This window comes from Peromyscus eremicus, chromosome 23 (genome assembly GCF_949786415.1).
Source record: "Peromyscus eremicus chromosome 23, PerEre_H2_v1, whole genome shotgun sequence".
NCBI classification, from domain to species: Eukaryota; Metazoa; Chordata; class Mammalia; order Rodentia; family Cricetidae; genus Peromyscus; species Peromyscus eremicus.
This window is the reverse complement of record NC_081438.1, coordinates 26963061-26981454: the sequence shown is the minus strand read 5'-3', so window position 1 is coordinate 26981454 and position 18394 is coordinate 26963061. Positions and strand designations below refer to the sequence as shown.

Sequence of the window (18394 nt, the reverse complement as noted above, 5' to 3'; positions counted from 1 at the left end):
CTAGGAGCCTACAACCCCCCACAGGGCTGCGCTGAAGAACTGTTCGGGTGTTATTCCCTCTGACTGTATTTTCCGGGCTCCGAGCGGTCACCAACCGCTGTCTTTTTTTTTTTTGCCCCTCTGTCCTACACTGGTTTGGACTCCTCTAGCTCCGCCTCCGGGAAGGGGGCGTGGCCTCGCCCAGAGGGGCGTGACCAAGCCGAGAACTGGGCCTGCAAGCCTCCAGTCTGGAGCCGCCCAATGTCGGGGGGTGTGGGGGAGTGGGGTGGGGGGGGCGGAGGAAGAATGGAAGGAGGTCGGTCACGTGACCGGAGAGGGGGGTTGCACCCTCCCCTGTGCCTATACCACCTCTGCCGTCCCTGGGGAGGATGTTCTTTGCCCCCTTTTTCAGGGAGCCAACCACTGGCTGTGGTCCCGGCTGAGTTGGAAAAAACCACGGCGTGGTGCTTTTCCCGGGACGGAGCCCGTGCGCGCCCCTGCCGCGGCGCGGTCGCCTCCCCACTCCCCCCCCCCGCACTCGGGTAGTTGGTCTCGCCCAGCCTGGCCCTGGGCGCGGCGGCGGCGGCCGCGTCACTGGCGGGCGGGATCCCTCCGCTCTGGGGAGAGCTGCGCTGGCCGGTTGAGTTGGGGTGACGGAGGAAATCCATCCGCGCCGCCGCCGCCGCCGCCGCCGCCGCCGCCTCCGCCGCGGAGGAAGACAGGACCTCCCGCGCTCCTGCAGGCGACCCCTTGGCAGAGTCCCACCACCCCCAGGTACCTCCGCTGACAAAAGGAGTCCTCCTCGCCCCCAGCCCCAAATTCCCACGGGTGTGTGCGCGGCAGGGGGAAGCCCCCGTTCCTTCCGTCTCCCGGGTTCGGCTCTTGGGAAACGGACGTAACTCCCCAGACCTCCCCTCCCTTCCTCTGGCCCGGTCGCTGCCGAACCCGGAAGGGGAACTGGGGGGGACCCTCGGCTTCAATAATGCATGCGTTCCCTGCGGTATCAGTGGCAGATTTTTTTTTTTTTTTTGACCCTAACCCCCGTCCCAGCCCCGCCTGCCTCTTGCTCCCTTCATAGCTGGGGGGCTGAATTCCGGGTTTCTTCTCAGTCCTGTCCCGCCCCCTTGCCCCACCACCACCCCGCTGCCTGCCCCTGGGTAGCAGCCCTCGTGCCCACTCGTTTCAAAGCCTTGCTTGCATTGGACTTGCAGAACTCCAGAATCCTAGGAGATACAGCCGAGGCCTCAAGGCCACCCTTGCCTTCGTCTCCACCCTACTGTCGGTCCCTTGGTTTGGGCTCTGTCTGTGTTTTTTTCCTTCTTTTTCTCTGAGTCCCCTACCCCACACTGGAGATCTCAGCACCTTATTCTTTTGACAAATCCCTACCCCAAGTCTAGCTCCTCGTCGCCTGTCCCCTTTGCCCAGACTTCTTTTGGGCAAAATGGAGGTCCTAGGAACTGGAGGGCCTGGCCCATTGCACTTCCCAGCACCACACCAGCCTTCCAGCTGCCAGATCTGAAGACCCTTCCTTGTCTCCTCTCACACCCGCGGAGGCGGTGGCACCCCCCCTTTTTTTGTTTGGGGGCTGTGGTGGTTTTATTCCCAGAATCTAGGCGCTGCTGAGGTTGTCTTGGAGGAGAAGGGAATCTTAGGGCTAGGAGCATGGCCCCCGACCCAGTGGCTTCTTCCTGGCCTGTTTTCCCTCTGCCCCAGGCCTGTGTCATTGCGGCTAGACCTGGGCTGCTGGAAGCTGGAAGGAAGGAGCGTCTGTCCACAGCTGGAGTGGGGTGGTAGCGGTGTCGTTGCCCGCTCCCATCTCGTTGTGGAGGGGCATCCCCTGGCACTGGCGCAGAAAGCTGAACTCGCAGAGGGGGAAATATCGCTGGGGAAGAGGAACGCCCAGTGGTTGGGGGAAGTGGGAGCTGGGTGGGGGCCGCCTGGGTCGCCGGAGTGCAGTGTGCACGGCCAGATCGCACAGGTGTCCCGGGGAAGGCAGGACGTCGGAGGCTGGAGCGGTGCCAGCTAGGCCTCGGGGGCTCCTGGGCGTAGAGCTGGGCTCTTGGGGTGCCTGGGGGCATCGGGCCAAGCCGTCTGGGGCCGCTTGCCGGCGCCTGGGAGAGAACAGCTCCGCGCACGGGGCCGAGGGCCTCCCTCCGGAGCCCTAATTACTTCTGAGCGGCTCCCACGGGCTTTGTGCGGGCGCGGCGGGGCGGGCGACCTCGGTGCTGGAGGGAGCAGGCTGCTTGGGGGCTTGCCTGCCCCGCTGCTCTCAGCGGCTAATGGGGTGCAGCCGGCCCGGAATGGGGATTATCCCGGGTTGAGCCGTCCCGAACCTATTAGTGCTCAATCGGCTTTCCCCAAATCCTGTAAACAGCCACCCTGGCCGGTTCTGGGGAAGAGGCGGGAGACTAGGTCGGGCGGGGGCGATGGGGGCCGGGGGTGGGGTCACCCACCCTACAGGTCTCTGCCGCGGATGCGGTTGCCTTGGCAACGAGGCTAGGGTGGGGGCCCTTCACCAATGAGGTGCTCTCAGTCCGGGTGACGGTTGCCTAGGCAACCCCACGAACAGCCTAGCTTCTCCCCTCAGCCCCCCCATCACCACCTCTGTCTTAGCTGGGGGTGTGTGTGGAGGGTGTGCGGTGTGGGGGTGCATTTAAAGAGGCACCGCCCCTTTTTAAAATTAGGTGCTGGGAGGGCGGCGCCTTGTGCGGGCTGGGGCGGACGCCAGGTCTGTTTTCGAAGGGACTCCCCCCCCCCCCATCCCCAGTTCCTGCCGCCCGAGTGTCCCGCCCGGGCTGCTGTCCGAGGGAGGGGTTTCCCCCGTTCTTCCTCTTGCACTTCCCACTCCGTTTCCGGGGGCCCGGGAGGAAGATTGGGGAAGTCGTCTGTTCCTCGGCAACGTCTCTCGGGTGCCCGAGACCCCAGTCCTGCCCCGGGTACCGCGTCCTCTGCTCCCCCTGCCCAGCTGACCCCTTCCGGGCCGCGGGCTTCCACCCCGCCTTTGCCGGCTGCTTCCCGGGCGGTCTTGGGGCCTGACGTCAGCCTTGCATCCCCCCTCCCAGGCCTCGGGCCAGCGGCCAGGAGCTGCCTCCCCCAGCCCCCGTCCCGCGGCCCCCAGCCGCCCCCAACCCCGCCCCACGGGCCCGGCGCCATGAGTGAGCTGGAGCAACTGAGACAGGAGGCCGAGCAGCTCCGGAACCAGATCCGGGTGAGGGCCTGGCGGCTGTGATGGGGAGGCCGAGCCCGGCCAGGCGTGGCTTGAGTGTGTATGCTGTTTCCCTTTGACCTGAGCAGAGTGGGTTGCCTGGGGCCGGGGTGTGTGTGTGTGTGTGTGTGTGTGCGCGTGTGTGTTCTGCGGGTGAGAGGAGAAAGGGGTGCTAATCTCCCAATGTCTCCGTCTCATCCTCCCTTGCCTCTGCCTTCTGTTTTCGTTATTCCTTCCTCACCACCCTCGGTCCCGTCTCCTGCTCTGCCCATCACTTACAGGACGCCAGAAAAGCATGCGGGGATTCCACACTGACCCAGGTGAGGTGACTGCAGGGCTGGGGGGGGGGCACCGAAGGGAGGGCACTGGACGGGCGTCTGTTGCTTGGGTCTCCTTGTACCATCGGTCTCCGTTGTTCCAGATCACAGCTGGGCTGGACCCAGTGGGGAGAATTCAGATGAGAACACGGAGGACCCTCCGTGGACACCTGGCAAAAATCTATGCCATGCACTGGGGGACAGACTCAAGGTGCGTGGGTGGCCTCTGCTTTAGCGCCCCTAGGCTCTGGGGTGATTCTATATAATGGGTAGAATGGTGGCACAGGATGTGAGGGGACCCCAGGTCGTCCCCCCCCCCCAGTCTGGTGGGGAGGACCTTTGTCAGTAAGTTTGGGAATATTGATTCCCAGTGTCCCTAGTGGACCAGGGATGCAGGTTATACTGAGGATTTGGGGGGATGTCTGAAGAGCGTCTGTAGATGGGAAGGGATAGGGGCCGGGTGCTGTCCTCACTCTGACCTGTCTGCATCCTCCTGCCACTGCCCACCAGGCTGCTGGTCAGCGCCTCCCAGGATGGAAAGCTCATCATATGGGACAGCTACACCACCAACAAGGTAAAACTGGCACTCAAAGTGGGTAGGTTAGGGCTGCCAGTCTCTGGCTGGCTCTAACTAGGGGTGCTGCTCTCCTCTAGGTCCATGCTATCCCTCTGCGCTCCTCCTGGGTCATGACCTGTGCCTACGCCCCCTCTGGGAACTTTGTAGCCTGTGGGGGTTTGGACAACATCTGCTCCATCTATAGCCTCAAGACTCGGGAGGGCAATGTCAGGGTCAGCAGAGAGCTGCCTGGCCACACTGGTGAGTGCGCCTGAAAGGCAAGGACGCCGTCTGGGGGACAGGGCAGGGGAGGCACTGGTCTCTGAAATGTCTGACCACAACCTCCTTTCCCAAGGGTACCTTTCATGCTGCCGCTTCCTGGACGACAACCAAATCATCACCAGCTCTGGGGATACCACCTGGTGAGGCTCTGCCAGGCTGGGTTCCCTGCCTTCGGGGGATCCAGGGCCCAGCAGGTGGCACATTCCTGAGCACCTAGTCCTCCCCTCTGGGTAGGGGCCAAGTGGCTCCCCCACCACTTCCGGCTCCAGGCCTTCTTTCTAGACAGTCCTGTCAGGACCTCGTGGGGTGGGAGAGCCAGGGATTCTGTCCAACTCTTTTCTGATCCTTCTTCCGATGTCTCTCCAGTGCCCTGTGGGACATTGAGACAGGCCAGCAGACGGTGGGTTTTGCTGGACACAGTGGGGATGTGATGTCCCTGTCACTGGCCCCCGATGGCCGTACCTTTGTGTCAGGCGCCTGTGACGCCTCCATCAAGCTGTGGGATGTTCGGGATTCCATGTGCCGACAGACATTCATAGGTCATGAGTCTGACATCAACGCCGTGGCTGTAAGTTGGGAGAATGGTGGACAGCCCCCATACTCTATGGCCCTGGCCCCACACCCTCACGGTCACCGGCCCAAATCTTGCAGTTCTTTCCCAATGGCTATGCCTTCACCACGGGATCAGATGACGCCACATGTCGCCTGTTTGACCTGCGGGCCGATCAGGAGCTGCTCATGTATTCCCATGACAACATCATCTGCGGCATCACCTCGGTTGCCTTCTCACGCAGTGGCCGGCTGCTGCTCGCGGGCTATGACGACTTCAACTGCAACATCTGGGATGCCATGAAGGGTGACCGTGCAGGTGAGGCTTGTGTGGGGCCCTCGGAGGGGAGAGGTACAAAGTGTGGGCCAGGCTAGTCCTCATGTCCCTCTCTTCTCTAGGTGTCCTCGCTGGCCACGATAACCGTGTGAGCTGCCTTGGGGTCACAGATGATGGGATGGCCGTGGCCACAGGCTCCTGGGACTCCTTCCTCAAGATCTGGAACTAACCACCCCAACCCCAGATGGGCCTAGGCAGGGAGCATCCCTGCCCATGCCCACACTACAGGCCCGGGGCTTTGCAGCTGGGTACACATGCCAAGCCTCCCTCCCTGGGCTACAGGGCCTTGGGTCCTGCTCCTATACCCAGGTTTGGTTCCTCCCGGGGGGGCCCCCCACTGTGGAGATAAAAGTCGGGATGGAATGGGGGAAGAGGAAGGGCAGGAAAGCCCTCAACCTTTGCTGCCCTGGGGCTGGGGCCTCATCCCTCTGGAGGGCCAGAGGCAAGAGGTGGAAACTCCAGGGGCTGGCTTTTTTAACTGGTTTTATTTTAATTTTTATTATATTTTCAGTTTTTCCATAAAGGAACCACTTCCAACTCTGTACCTAGTCTCCTTGCTTGCTGTTCCCGTCCCCCCCCAGAGCTGACAGGCAGTGGGTGTGAAGCTCCTCCAGGCTATAGACGGAGGGTGCCTGAGGCCAGCAGTCCCCAGAGGTGTACAGCCCTACCCGACTCGGCCTCGTCCCAGCTCAGTACCATGAAAAAGCCAGCAGACACATGGACTGGGGGGACACACCGAGTTTTATTGGGAGTATTTACAAGGGTGGGCAGAAGGGAAGTCACATGGGGTAGAGGTAGGGTAAACTGGGGCACACAGGACACCTACACTACCCTGAACCCCAGGAGGGCGTGGAGCAGCTAGGGCCTGTAAGACTGGATGGGGAAAGGATTGAGATGGGGGTGGGGTGTCTGAGTCCCTGGGCTAGGAGCTCAGGGCTTGTAAACATTGACCACTCTCAGAGGGGATGGGGTGGGAGAGGGCTCCCCCTACACTTCCTCACAGGGTTAAGGCCTCTCCAGGCTCATGGGCCCCCAAGTTCAAAGTCTCTTTAGCTGGGGGAAGGGGTAGGAAGAGACAAGTGCCCTCCCTTCCCCTGCATTGGCTGTGGCAGGGGCAGGTAGGTTACATTCAGTCACAACAGGAGTCTCTCCCACCCCTCCAATGCCACCAAAATGGCAAGAGGGACAGGGAGCTGGGGGGCCAGCAGCAGCAAGACATTTCCCCCTGGCCCATCACCCCCTTATTGCTTTAGAGAGAATATTGTCTTTTCACAGACGCTAACACTGTCAAAACCAGGGAGAAGTAGGTGGAGGGGCCTTCCACCCAGAGGCCAGCCTTATCCCCAACACTGACCCAGTTGCCACTTTGGTGCAAAAAAAAAAAAAAAAAAGAGCAACAAAAAAAACAAAAAAGAAAAGTCAAAACAAAAGGTCATCTCTGGAGACAAATGGGAAAGAAGAAACCGGGGCCATTTCCACTTCCCCAGGCTAGAAAAGAGAAATACATTCATGGAGGGGAGGCAGTGGCAGTCTCGCCCTAATACTGCGTTCTGAGCAATGAGGTCGATGGGAGAACTCACTAACGTAAGAGCGTATTTTCAAAAAGAAAGAAAGCCAACAACAACGGAGGGAGACGAGCCCAGGCGGGGACGGGACAGGAGTGAAGTCGGTGAGCAACAGGCAAGACGGCCCCAGCCTGGACGTGGGCGCGGCCTCCAGCTCCACACCCAGCGTGTGAAAAACACAGCAAGGAGAGGGCTGCTGGCCCTCTCCCATTTGGTCAATGGAGGGGTCAGGTGCAGAGCTGTGGTCCGCTTCCCACGCAGCTGGCTGCAGACGGGGCTCCCATGGTCCGCCGCCTCGGGTTCAGCCCCAAGCCGCCCTTCACTGTCTTTCCTCACACAAGCAAGGACTCGGCCATGATGAGGGGAGGCGGTGTTCTCCAGCTGCTGGAGGAAGGGCTGAGTCCCTTCTCGGAGGGGGAGAGACGGGCTCGGGGGCCAGAGAATACATTCATGTGGCAAAGGCAGGGAGCCGGGGTTTCAGTGTCGCACCCAGGCTGTCCCCCGAAATGGCAGCAGTGGGGGCAGCCCCTCAGCAGGTCTGAGTACAGACCCCACCTCTGACAGGCTGGCACTGACAGGTCCTCCCCAGGCTCCCTCAGCCAGTGTGGGAGGCTGCTGAGGGGGAGGGAGAGGGGCTGAGGCAGCTTGGCCAATTTGTGCAATGTCCTCCGAGAGCAGCTGAGGCGAAGGGCAACGCGGCCCCCTGACCAGACACCTGCCACAGTAACCACCACAGGGAGCTGTTCACATCGGGTCCAGTGGGCAGGGCTTCTGGAGAGGGCCTCGCTGTGCCAACTGCCAGCACCCAACTTCCAGTTACCCCCGTGACCACCTTCTGGGGGCAGCAGCAGGGTAAGTTGCAGCCTTAGGGAAGCCAGGCAGGACAGTTCCATGGGGCCTGGTACCCACTGCCCCAAAATAACAGTGTGATTTTTTTTTTTTTCTTTCAGCCTAACTTTTTTTTTCATTATTTTTCATCTTTTCTTAAAAAAACAAAAAACAAAACAAAACAAAACAAAAAAACCAACCCCAAAACAAAACCTCTTGTGGACCTTCCAATGTCACACCCATTATCCCCAAAGGGGTGAAGGGGTCTACAGTCTAGTTTCTGAATGATACTTTTGTCTCTCCTAACATTTAAAATTAAAGAGAAAAGAGCCCCTCCCCCATCTGTAAAGTGCCTCGTGGTGGGTGAGTTAAGGTGCATTGTGGTTTGTAACAAGTGCTGGGGACCCCGCCCCACTTGCTTCCTCCTCTGCTCCTGCTTGGGAGCCTGCAGGCTGGAGACCCAAGGGTCCAGGCCGCCGCCGCCACCCAAGCCTAAAGCCCAGGGGGCTGGTGGGACAGGCTGGTCAGTAGTCATCCACGCTCTCGATCTCATCGGAAGGGCCGTGCAGGGAGTACCCTGAAGCCAGGGGAGAAGTGAGGGTGAGCTCCCCAGGTCCTGTGCGGGGACAGTAGAGCTCCCCAGCACCCCTATGCTTACCCAAGATGCTGGGGTCTGAGTGTAGCATCAGCGCCCGCCTCTTGGCCTTGCTGCCCTCCCCAGGGCCCAGTTTGGTGCTGTGGTTGGCCTGAAAGGCTGTCTGTAGGGAGGTACTGCTCAGCCAGGCCTCCTAAGGCAAGAGAGCGTGGAGTCAGGAGAGTCCTGGGCACCCTGCCTCCCCAGGTCCCCCAAGACTCCACCTGCTGCTGTTGCTGCTGCTGCTGCTGCCGCTGTTGGCTGGCTTTCTGCTTGGCCCTCCGCTCCAGGAATTGTTTGGCAAATTCTTTGGCTTCCAGCGTGTCCCCCAGGCAGGAACGGATATAATCATGGACATCATAGGGGGACTCCACCTCCTTGAGGATCGCTACAGCCATGGGCACTATGGGGAGGGGGACAGTCAAGCATGCTGGACAGGTCTGGAGTCCCCGTGCCAGCATGGCTCAAGGATTGCCTTCATACCATCCAGGCTGCCTGTGGTGCTCAGGGTGTGTAGCATCTGCTCACACCACTGGGTGAAGCCGTCCTGGGGCCGAGGGATGCCCTGGAGCAGCTTCAGCAACTTATCTTCCTCTTCTGTCTTTTTGCGAACAGGTCGACCTGACAGGTGACTGTACGAGTCACTGAGGTGGGTGGGGAGTTGGAGGCCACAGATGAGCCCAGGAGCTGAGCACCCATCCCCCCCAGACAGACCCCAGCTACACAGGTCATCTCACCCACCTGAGAGATGGGCTGCTCCGACTGTTCTTTAGGCCCAAGCTCCGGGCCAGGCTCCCGCCACTCTTGAGGGTGTCTTCCCAGAGTCCCAGGCTGCCACTGCTGCTGCCCCCACTCTTGTCTGGCCCGCCCCACAGTGGCCCAGCCTCAGACACCCACTGGTTCAGAGGGGCAGTGCCCAAGCCCCCAAGCTGCGGCAAATGGCAGGACGTCAGGGGGCTCTGAAACGGAGCCCTGGACACTAGGCAGGGAGGCTCATTTGGGGGCTAAGGGAAGGGGAGGAGGTAAAGACTAGGGAGAGGAGACATCCTTCCAATATCGGAGAGAACCAGGTCTCCAGCTGGGGTGGAGTCTGCACGTAAGGACAAAACCGCCGCCCCCATCTCCTGAGTGCTGGACGCTGCACTGGAGGGGTTGCTTCCCTGGGGACGCTGCTGCTTACCACTCGGTGGTTGGGGGCCTGGGCCCGCAGAGGCTCCCGGGGTGCAGGCTGCTTGTGCAGCTGCCGCTCGCTCTCCATCTGCAGCTCCAGCAGAGTCTTCATGGACAGACCCTGCTTGGCTAGGCCAGCCCAGAGTGGGGGCGGGGAGCTGGGTGCAGGGGGCACAGGGACATTCGTGGCTTGCTGCTGCTGTAGCAGCTTCAGCAGCAGTTCCTGCTGCCGCACCTAGGGGAGGACATGACGGGTGTTGGTGGCCGGCTGGCGCCAGGCCCAGGCCAGGCCCGGCCCAGGAGACAGGTAGGACTTGAACCTGCTTGCGCCGGAAGAGCTCCTCCTCCTCCTGCCGCCGCTTCTGCTCCTCCTGCTGCTGCTGCTGCTGACGGCGCTTCTCCTCACGGCGTTTGCGCTCCTCTTCCTCACGCTTCGCCCTGAGCTCCACTTCTCTGCGCTCTTGAAACTGCGGTGACAAGGACTTAGTTAGCTGGGAGGTGGCGCCAGCTTCAGCCAGCCTTCGACAGGCCGGCCTGCTACTTACTTTATGTTGCAGCTGGAGTTGTTCTAGAATTGGACCCTGAGTCGAAGAGTTAATTGGTATGTCCCAAAGACTGGCCTCACCACCTGCGGGAGGAAGGGCAGCTGCGGAGGCCCAGGCCCAGGCCCAGGCCCAGCGGAACCACCCAGATAGGAAGCAGAGCCACCGAGTGTAACGAGCAGAGACTGGGGTAAAGGGACCAGGATGCAGCATGGGGCCGGCTGGCCACTCACCTGACTGTGATGAAGCTGAGGTATGTAAGTCCCAGAGGGGGCCTGAATCTGGCACCGACAAGGACCGGCTCATCGTCGGGAGCAGGTTCTGGTCCCCACCCCTAAGAAGCAAACCACTGGCCCTCAGGACACTACATTCACTTGTAGCCTGACCTCCTCCATCTCTGTCTCACCAGCACACATATTCACACACATTCACACACACACACACACACACACACATGCTCGCACACAGAAAGAGACACACAGATACACATGCACAGAGGCACACACACAGACACAGGCATAGACATAGACACACACACGTGCACACACACACACACACACACACACACACAGAGCACACTCGCACATACCTGGGGGTTTTGAGAGCCTGGAGCTGCTGCAGCCCCCCCATGCGCACAGACACACACATGTGCACACACACACACACACACACACACATGTGCACACACACACACGCACACACACACACACCTGGGGGTTTTGAGAGCCTGGAGCTGCTGCAGGAAGGTTGTGAGCTGCTGCTGCTGCTGCGGCGGCGTCAGGTCCCCCATAGCTGCCTTTTCCCGGAGCGTGCACTGCGGGAGCTGGCGGCTACAGACAGACTGGGCTCAGACAGCAGACCACCCAGGACCACTGCCTTGCCCTCATCAGCCCCGAAGCTCCCCATACCTGCCAACCAGCTGCAGAAAGTGCTGGTGCTGCAGCTGCTGGTAGAGGGCCGCGGCAGCCAGCTCCTGCTGCTTCTTCAGCCGCTCCTGATCCATGTTCCCCTGCGGGAGGTCAGAGCAGGCCTGTGTGAGCGTGCCCAGCGGGAGCATGCCGAGCAAGCCGGGCAGTGGGAAAGCCTGCGGGCCTGCTGCTGCCCCCACTGGCCTTCCCTGCCACCTGCAGAGCGGACAGTGCTCACCAGCAGCGGGGGTGGCGAGGGCCCGGGGGCAAAGGGCACGCGGCCCCACATCTTGATCACCTCTCCCAGAGGCTGGAAGCCCTCGTCACACCCCCTCTTCACTAGGAGTGACATGGGGAAATAGCCGGCCTGGAACCACTCCGCCATCTCCTGGGTCGTGAACGGGCCTGGAACGAGGGCGTGAGAGGGGTCAGAGAGCACACTCCAGTCTGCCCCGGCAAACCAGCTCCCGGCAGTCTGCCGCCCACAGCTACCTTGGATTTCCCCCTGTGGGTCCTTGTAGAACCACTTTCGGGCAGCGCCATGGCTGAGGGGGAGGGCAGTGGCGGCTGTGGAGTGGCGAAGGCCCTGGGTCTGCATGGCAGCCGTAAACTGCTCCTCCTCCAGGGAGCTGTCCTGCAGGGAGGCCACCAGCTTCTCTGCCTCCTGGGAGTCAACAAAGAGAGGCAAGTCTGAGCCGACTAATACCACAAATACCCCAAGGAGGCTGGGCTCGGGAGGGCAGGCCAGGGACCATGTCAGACAGATCTGGGACGGAGGGGGCAAGGTACTCTGCAACCCTGGAGTGGAGGCCCCCTGAGCACGCACAGGCACCCCCCTCCAAACCTGCTGCAGGTGCTTCAAGCCTTCTTCATCTTCCAGATCTCCAGGTGGGCCAGGAGGTGAGCCGACTCCAGGGCTCAGGGACAGTCCCCTCATCTCGTCTCCTGGGAGAAGAGTTGGGAAAGTAGGGAGGGGCAGAGGAGGGCTCTTCTCCCCGCTAGGAGAACAGGCTCCTGCCGCAGCCCCGCAGCCCCACAGCCCCACTTCCACACCCACGCCCCGGCGCTCCCTCCCGCACGAGCTCTCGCCGGTCTACCTTCAGCGGGCGGAAGCTCTTTCTCCACTGCTTCATCACCATCCTCCTGCGTCGTCCAGAGAGGGCCCAAGGCAGGCAGTGAAGACGGGGAGCTAGACTTCTCTGGAGGAGGCAATGGGGTCACCTCCTTCCCCCCTGGAAGAAACAGGTGACTGCCTGAACTCAAACCTGAAGGGGCTGAGGCTGAGGAGTCGGCTCAGCGCGCAAGTGTTTGCCTACAACCATGGGGACCTGTGTTGGAATCGCAAGAACCTGTACAGAAGCCACACGTGGGGGTGCCTTTAATCCCAGTCTTCCTATGAAAGGGGGAGGCAGAGGTAGGACACTCTCCACAAGTTGGTAGGCCCAACTGGGCACAATGGGAAAAGAACAGAGAGCCTACCTCACACAAGGTGAAAGGCAGGGCCCTGTACCCACGGTTGTATACCCTCTGACCTCCACATACATGGTGGACATGCATTTATACACATCCAGATGCAATCAAAAGAAAAGAGCAGGGGAGGGCCATGTGAGTGAGGTGCACACCCAGCTCCCAGACCTTGGCTAGCGTCTATCCTTTGTAACTCCCCAACTCGGCATGAAGCAGGACGCCTAACTGAACTGTCTGCACTGTGCACACTGGCCCCAGCCCTGCGCTGCGACCTGTCAGTTAGGACCCACGAGCGGTGAGGGCTGTGTGGGCGCCTGCAGGCTCCACAGCTTCCAAAGGTCATTCTGTTCACACCGACTGCTGGCCTGGCGCATGCATGCACGCACAGGTGCACGGATGTGGCAGATTAGAGGACAACTTGGCAAGGTCTTAAGGGCTCACCTGCCTCAGGCCCCTCTTCATCTACCCCCTCGGAAGGCTCCTCCTCCTCTTCCTCCAGGCCCTGGAAATCAAGCTCTTGCTCCTCGGGAATCGGTTCCTTGGGGCCCTTCTGTGTGAGGAAGGGCAGAGTGGGTCCAGCGGGAGAGCGGCTGGGGGACGGCTTCCCCAACCCAGCTGGTCCCGAGCTGTACCTTAAGGGGCAAGAAGGCCCCCGAGGCGTCGAAAGTCCCCATCTCCTCATCTTCATCATCCAGGCACCACTCAGGGAGCCCGTCCTTGTCCTCTTCAAACCCATCGAGGCCCCGGCATCGCCGGAGGTGGGAGCTGCCTCCCCCAACCCGCCCGTCGTCTTCACCACACCCTCCTCGCTCCCCTCGCAAGTCAAAATCAAACTTGCGCCTCCGCTCCCCATGCTCCCGCCAGCCAGCAGAGCGGGGACCGCCATCTGGAAGAGAAAGTCGGAGAAGGCAAACCAAACCAAACACAAAAGTCAGTGTCCGGCCCAACGACGGTCTGCCTTCCGCAGCTCACCAGGCCTTCCCAACTAGCATGTCTTCCCTGGGATGTTCTCACTCCTCACATGCATGGCCATCGGCTTCCCCAGCATCAGCCCCCCCCCCCTGCACCCCGCCTTGCCCCATCTTACCAGGGCTGGTAGAACGCCAGCGATCACCGTCCCGTCGGGGTCCTGCCCCGAGTCTCCAGCTGCCATCCTCCTCCTGCTCCTCTCGCAGTGAACGCCAGTTCTCACTGTCTGAGCGTGCGTGCTCCTTCCTCGGGCCAGCCCCTCCCTCCTCAAACCCAGATCGTGCTGGTATGGGGGAGACGGACAATGAGCACCGAAGAGCCTCAGGACAACTTACTCCTGTCTCTCCCCCCATCCTCTACCTGGGAACCCCACCTCAGTTGCCTCCCTACCGACTGGCCGCCACACTCGACACTCTCATACCTCCGTCCCTCCTTGCAGACTTCTCAAACCGCCTCTCACCTCTGTGGAAGAAAGGTGCGGGTCAAGGCATACACATCACCTCCTCTGCTCTCAGGCGGGCAGAGGCAACTAGGGGACATCGGGCTGGGGAGAAAACGACAGGACCCCAGAACAACCAGAATGAAAAGGGCAGGCAGGAACCAGAGGGCTCTGGCCAGGGCTGGCCTGTTCCTGGTCTCTCTACCGTCACCCCACCACCAGCCCAGCCCTCACCACCCTCTCTTCTGCCTGCATTCCTCATTTTCCACTCCACCTGTCATCCCAGCTCTGGCTTCGCTGGATCTCCCGGGGATTGCGTCCGAAGGCCCCATCGCCTTCCTCAATGCTTCTTTGGTAAAAGCAGCTGTCCCCACGGCCACGGCCTGAGGGAAGAGGGCTCACATCTGGGTCTGGACCTTCCAGTGCCCCTCTATATCCTTAGCACCACCCATTCCGACGCTGCCCATCTCCTCCCCTAAAAAACACGGGGAGTCATCCTCTACCTCGGCTCCGTGTGCTGCCCCTGCCACGGGAGGTGGCAGCCAAAGGGGGCCCAGCCCCTTTCCCCATCAGCCTCAGCACGGCCACACTGTTCACTGACAGGGAGAAGTTTCTCTGAGGAGGGAGCCAGGGATGGGAGTGAGGACATATCACTCAGTCAAACCCCAGCCTCAAGCCCGGCTCCTCCTTCCTCCACCCGAGGCCCATTTGCCTCGCCTGGCTGGGCCCAGCCCACCTGCTCCTCCTCAGTCAGAGGTTCCAGGGCCAGAGGTTGCAATGGCTCCTCCTGTAACACCGCGGCGAACTCCTTGTCCCTCAGCTCCTCGGGGACCTGTGACGGGCAGGTCATTATACACGTACATTACACCCCAGGGCCACTCACTGACGAGGCAAACGGGAGGGAGTGATGCTCCATCCCAAGCTCACCTTGTTCTCCTTGACATAGAGGGCCAGCATCTCCTCTCGCCCGTAGCGGTAGTCGGCCAGCTTGTATTTGGGCATGGCAGGGGATGGAGGTGGAGAGGCCACACTGCCACCACTCGACAGGGCCCTCAGCCTACACCAGGCACAGAAAGGAAGGAGGGAGAGGGAGGTCCGCATGGCCCTTCCCCACTGCCCCAGCTTCTTCCCAGGAGCCAGAGCTTGAGCAACCCACCACTCAGGCCCAAAGTTGAGCGTCTCCGCTGCCATCGTGGAGTTGAGACGCTTCTCAAAGGTCAAGGACGAGCAGAGAGGGGAGGACCGGGCGTGCACTGTCCAAATACCTGCAGGGCCACAGACAGGGCCATCAGTAACCATCTGCAGGTTAGTCATGGGGCCAGGACCTTACTGGGCCAGTCACAGGCCTCTTCTAGATGGTCAGTCATTTTGGCACTGAAGAACTCACCTACACCAGACCCGAGACCACACACACCATGAGTTAACCCAAGTCGAGTCGGAGGAGGGGAGGGTCCTAGGGGAGTGAGAGAACAAGGAAGCTTGAGCCCTTTCTGCCTCAGAGGGGCGCCCTCTGGTGGCCCAACGCTCACCTGACAGTCCTGCCCTGGGAAGCAGAGGCAGCAAGGACTCTCTTCTGGCAGGGCCTGGGCTGAGCTGGACCAGAGTCCCCAAGCAACTAGCTATGGTCTAGGGCCTCGGTAGTGCCAGGGAGAAACTTTCACATCTGGGAAAGATCCTTAGGGAGAAGAAAAGGAAGGGGTGGTTACACCACTGAGTCAGATGGCCTCCCAACCTCTGGCCCACATCTGCGGGGTACAGTGAACTCAGGACAGATGTACAGGCGTGGCCAGTGGTCAGTGCTCTCACGGGGTGGCAGAGGTGGCCAGTGCAGCACGGAACACAGTGAGGAGAAAGGAAGGGCAGTGATGGCCTTTCAGGACCGCAAACCAGGTAAGTAAGCCACCAGGGCCAGGCGTGGCGGGGCCCACGCTCGCAAGCCCAGCACTCTGGAGGCTGAGGCAGGAGGATTGCAAGTTTAAGGTCAACCTGGGACACACTGTAGGACCGTGTTGCAGAAACAGCAAATGGACTGGGGATTTAGTTCAGCTGGTAGAGTGCTCATTTACCACAGAGGCAGCCCTGGGTTCTGACCCCAGCACCACACAGATAAGGTGTGGTAGCACATGCCTGTGATCCCAAAAACTTGGGAGATGGAGTCAGGAGGTTCAGAAATTTACGGTCATTCCTGGCGACACACAAGTTCAGGGTCAGCCTGGGCTACACAAGGCCCTGTCTCAAAATAAAATAAAATAAAACACAAAGGCACTGGGACCACTTATGTCCTACAGAGGAATGGCCCATTTTAGAGAGCATCACAGTAAATCTTGCAACAAGATGACTTCTTTAAAGAAAAAAACTTGGAGCACCTGTCTGGAAATCAGAGACTCAAGGGACTGGGTTTAGTCAGAAACCAAACACAAAAAGGAGCAGACGGACACTGCCAGGGCCAAGTAGGCATGCTTAGAGCAGGGGGTGTGGCCACAGCACCCCAGGCTCATCTAGGAAATGGGATCAAGCCCTCGACTCCTTCCCTTACAGCAAGAACTGTCCCTCAGAACAAAGTTCAAGGTGGGAATGGTTCTCAGATGGTTGCCCTCACCATACGGGAAGAGGCAAGTTCAGTCTCTGAGGCTGATGAGGCAGCAGGAGCAACAGCTGGGGAAGGTTCCTCGAGGAGCCTGGGGAGGAGGCTCTCAGGAGGGGTTCATCCAGGAAGGGCGGAGTAGAGGAGGCGGCAGACAGTGTCCAGAGGGTGTGCGCGGGTTTCTATCACTGGCTGGACAGGAGGCTGGACCAGTGTGCCTCTGCAGGCCCCATCCGCTGCTGGATGCCAGGAGTCTAGAGGACGGAGGAAGAGAGTCTCCCCTGTAGCTAAACCGAGACACCACGGCAGACAATGGGGTGACCCAGAATCCCAGCACCCCAAGAGCCTGGGCTGGCCCAGAGCCCCTGTGCTGCATAGTACTCTGGAGGCCTCCATAAGCACAACTTTCTAAACTACCACCCTGAAGACGTGATGCTAAGTGTAACAAGTCAGACACAGAGAGCTCAGCTCTGGGCTTGGGGATGTCGCTCAACTGGCAGAGTGCTTGCCTAGCATACACAGAGCCCTGGGTTTGACCTCAGCATCACATAAACCAGATGTGGTGGTATACACCTGTAATCCTAGCACTCAGGTGCTGGGTGCAGAAGAATCACAAGGTCAAGCTCCCCCACTCCCCACCGCAAGGAAAAACAAAACAAAAAACTAAAGGGGCCGGGCGGTGGTGGCGCACGCCTTTAATCCCAGCACTCGGGAGGCAGAGCCAGGCGGATCTCTGTGAGTTCGAGGCCAGCCTGGGCTACCAAGTGAGTTCCAGGAAAGGCGCAAAGCTGCACAGAGAAACCCTGTCTCGAAAAACAAAACAAAACAAAACAAAAAAACAAACAAACAAAACTAAAGGGGCTGGAGATGTCACTGGTCAAGCACTTGCCTAGCACACAGGCCCTGTCTTCGACCACCAGAACTGTCAAAAAAGGGACTTGGGGCTGGAGAGACGGCTCGGTGGTTGACTGTGCTTGTGGCTCACCTAAAGGACCTGAGTTCAGTTCCCAGCACTGGGGGGGGAGGGGGGATAAAACCTCTGCAGTAGGATGTTTCTTACAGAGGAGCCAGGTAGGTTAGGGGCAGGTCAAACACAAAGACCTGGAGTTGGGACAGAACCACCAGCAAATGCTGAATGGGTCCAGGGTTTCAGCTGGGCACGGGGAGGGTCTGGAGGTATCAGTGGTGACAGGTGACGGAGGCACACTGTGAATGTATGAACATCGACCCCATAGAACTGCACACCTAAAGAATGATTAAAATGTTTAAAGAATCCTTTCCTCTCAACCTTCTGAGTGCTGGGATTAGACACATTCACCACCATGCCTGGCTTACACCCATCATTTTATTTTTATTTCTTAATTATGTGTGTGTGTGTGTGTGTGTGTGTGTGTGTGTGTGTGTGTGTGGTGGGGGAAAGATGGTATGTGCCCTTGAATGCAGGTGTCCGGGGTCTAGAAGGTGTCGGATCCTCCGGAGCTAGAGTTACAGGTGGCTGTGATGTTGGGAGTCACACTCTACAAGGGTTGTATGTGCACTTAACTGCTGAGCCATCTCTCCAGCCCCTACACCAACAATCATTTTAACAAAGGGAGGCTGGTGGCACAGGACATGCTTAGCATGCGCAAGCCCTGGGCTCCTGCCCTTGGCATTTCTTTTTAAGAAAACGTTTTAGGGCTGGAGAGGTGGCTCAGTGGTTAAGAGAATTGACTACTCCTCCAGAGAACCAGGAGTTCAATTCCTAGCACCCACATGGCAGCTCACAACTGTCTGTGACTCAAGTTCCAGTGGATCTGACTCTCTCACACAGACATACATCCAGGCCAAATACCAATGCACATAAAATAAAAATAAATCATTAAAAAAATAAAAAAGCGTTTTGTAGGGCAGGGTAGATGGCTCAGTCAGAAAAGTGCTTGCTGTACAGACACAGGACCTGAGTTCAAGCCCCGACACTCACAAAAGCCAAGCACTCCTGCCTATAACCCTAGCTGTACCCTAGGGAGGTAGAAAGAGGAGGATCTCTGAGACTTGCTGGCCATCCAATCTAGCCAAATTGGTAC

At 59.5% G+C, this 18394-nt stretch overlaps 2 protein-coding genes across 3 annotated transcripts; one reads left to right on the top strand and one right to left on the bottom strand.

Moving 5' to 3' along the window:
• The first annotated feature begins 586 nt into the window (after window positions 1-586).
• Window positions 587-5767, top strand: Gnb2 (G protein subunit beta 2). The gene is made up of 10 exons (XM_059248821.1): window positions 587-753; window positions 3042-3187; window positions 3466-3504; window positions 3606-3712; window positions 4012-4075; window positions 4156-4318; window positions 4413-4479; window positions 4706-4907; window positions 4991-5207; window positions 5288-5767. The coding sequence occupies exons 2-10, from the start codon at window positions 3131-3133 to the stop codon at window positions 5392-5394; spliced, it is 1023 nt and encodes a 340-aa protein (XP_059104804.1). The 5' UTR covers window positions 587-753; window positions 3042-3130; the 3' UTR covers window positions 5395-5767.
• Window positions 5768-8043: 2276 nt separating this feature from the next.
• Window positions 8044-16439, bottom strand: Gigyf1 (GRB10 interacting GYF protein 1). 2 transcript variants are annotated; one of them, XM_059248819.1, is made up of 26 exons: window positions 16347-16439; window positions 15135-15422; window positions 14904-15012; window positions 14675-14804; window positions 14484-14579; window positions 14251-14362; window positions 14022-14130; window positions 13730-13770; window positions 13427-13591; window positions 12972-13225; window positions 12781-12889; window positions 11970-12104; window positions 11717-11817; window positions 11365-11536; window positions 11111-11277; window positions 10873-10973; window positions 10675-10794; window positions 10198-10298; window positions 9968-10050; window positions 9743-9889; window positions 9433-9657; window positions 8999-9181; window positions 8736-8901; window positions 8477-8655; window positions 8277-8406; window positions 8143-8195 (listed from the first exon to the last, which is right to left on the bottom strand). In XM_059248819.1, the coding sequence occupies exons 3-26, from the start codon at window positions 14936-14938 to the stop codon at window positions 8143-8145; spliced, it is 3114 nt and encodes a 1037-aa protein (XP_059104802.1). In that variant the 5' UTR covers window positions 14939-15012; window positions 15135-15422; window positions 16347-16439. The 2 variants fall into 2 exon arrangements, with proteins under 2 accessions (XP_059104801.1, XP_059104802.1); XM_059248818.1 differs by having other exon boundaries at window positions 8044-8195; window positions 8277-8655.
• Between the last annotated feature and the right edge of the window lie 1955 nt (window positions 16440-18394).

What these genes read in the sequence shown, in the direction of transcription:
- Gnb2 (XM_059248821.1), top strand. Translation starts at nt 3,131, where the DNA reads ATGAGTGAGCTGGAGCAACTGAGACAGGAGGCCGAGCAGCTCCGGAAC. An exon ending in AGAGCTGCCTGGCCACACTG is followed by an intron (nt 4,319 to 4,412) that starts GTGAGTGCGCCT and finishes TCCTTTCCCAAG; the next exon opens with GGTACCTTTCATGCTGCCGC. An exon ending in CTGACATCAACGCCGTGGCT is followed by an intron (nt 4,908 to 4,990) that starts GTAAGTTGGGAG and finishes CAAATCTTGCAG; the next exon opens with TTCTTTCCCAATGGCTATGC.
- Gigyf1 (XM_059248818.1), bottom strand. Translation starts at nt 14,938, where the DNA reads ATGGCAGCGGAGACGCTCAACTTTGGGCCTGAGTG. An exon ending in AACTCCAGCTGCAACATAAA is followed by an intron (nt 9,890 to 9,967) that starts GTAAGTAGCAGG and finishes TTGTCACCGCAG; the next exon opens with TTTCAAGAGCGCAGAGAAGT. An exon ending in ACAGTCGGAGCAGCCCATCT is followed by an intron (nt 8,902 to 8,998) that starts CTCAGGTGGGTG and finishes CTCCCCACCCAC; the next exon opens with CTCAGTGACTCGTACAGTCA.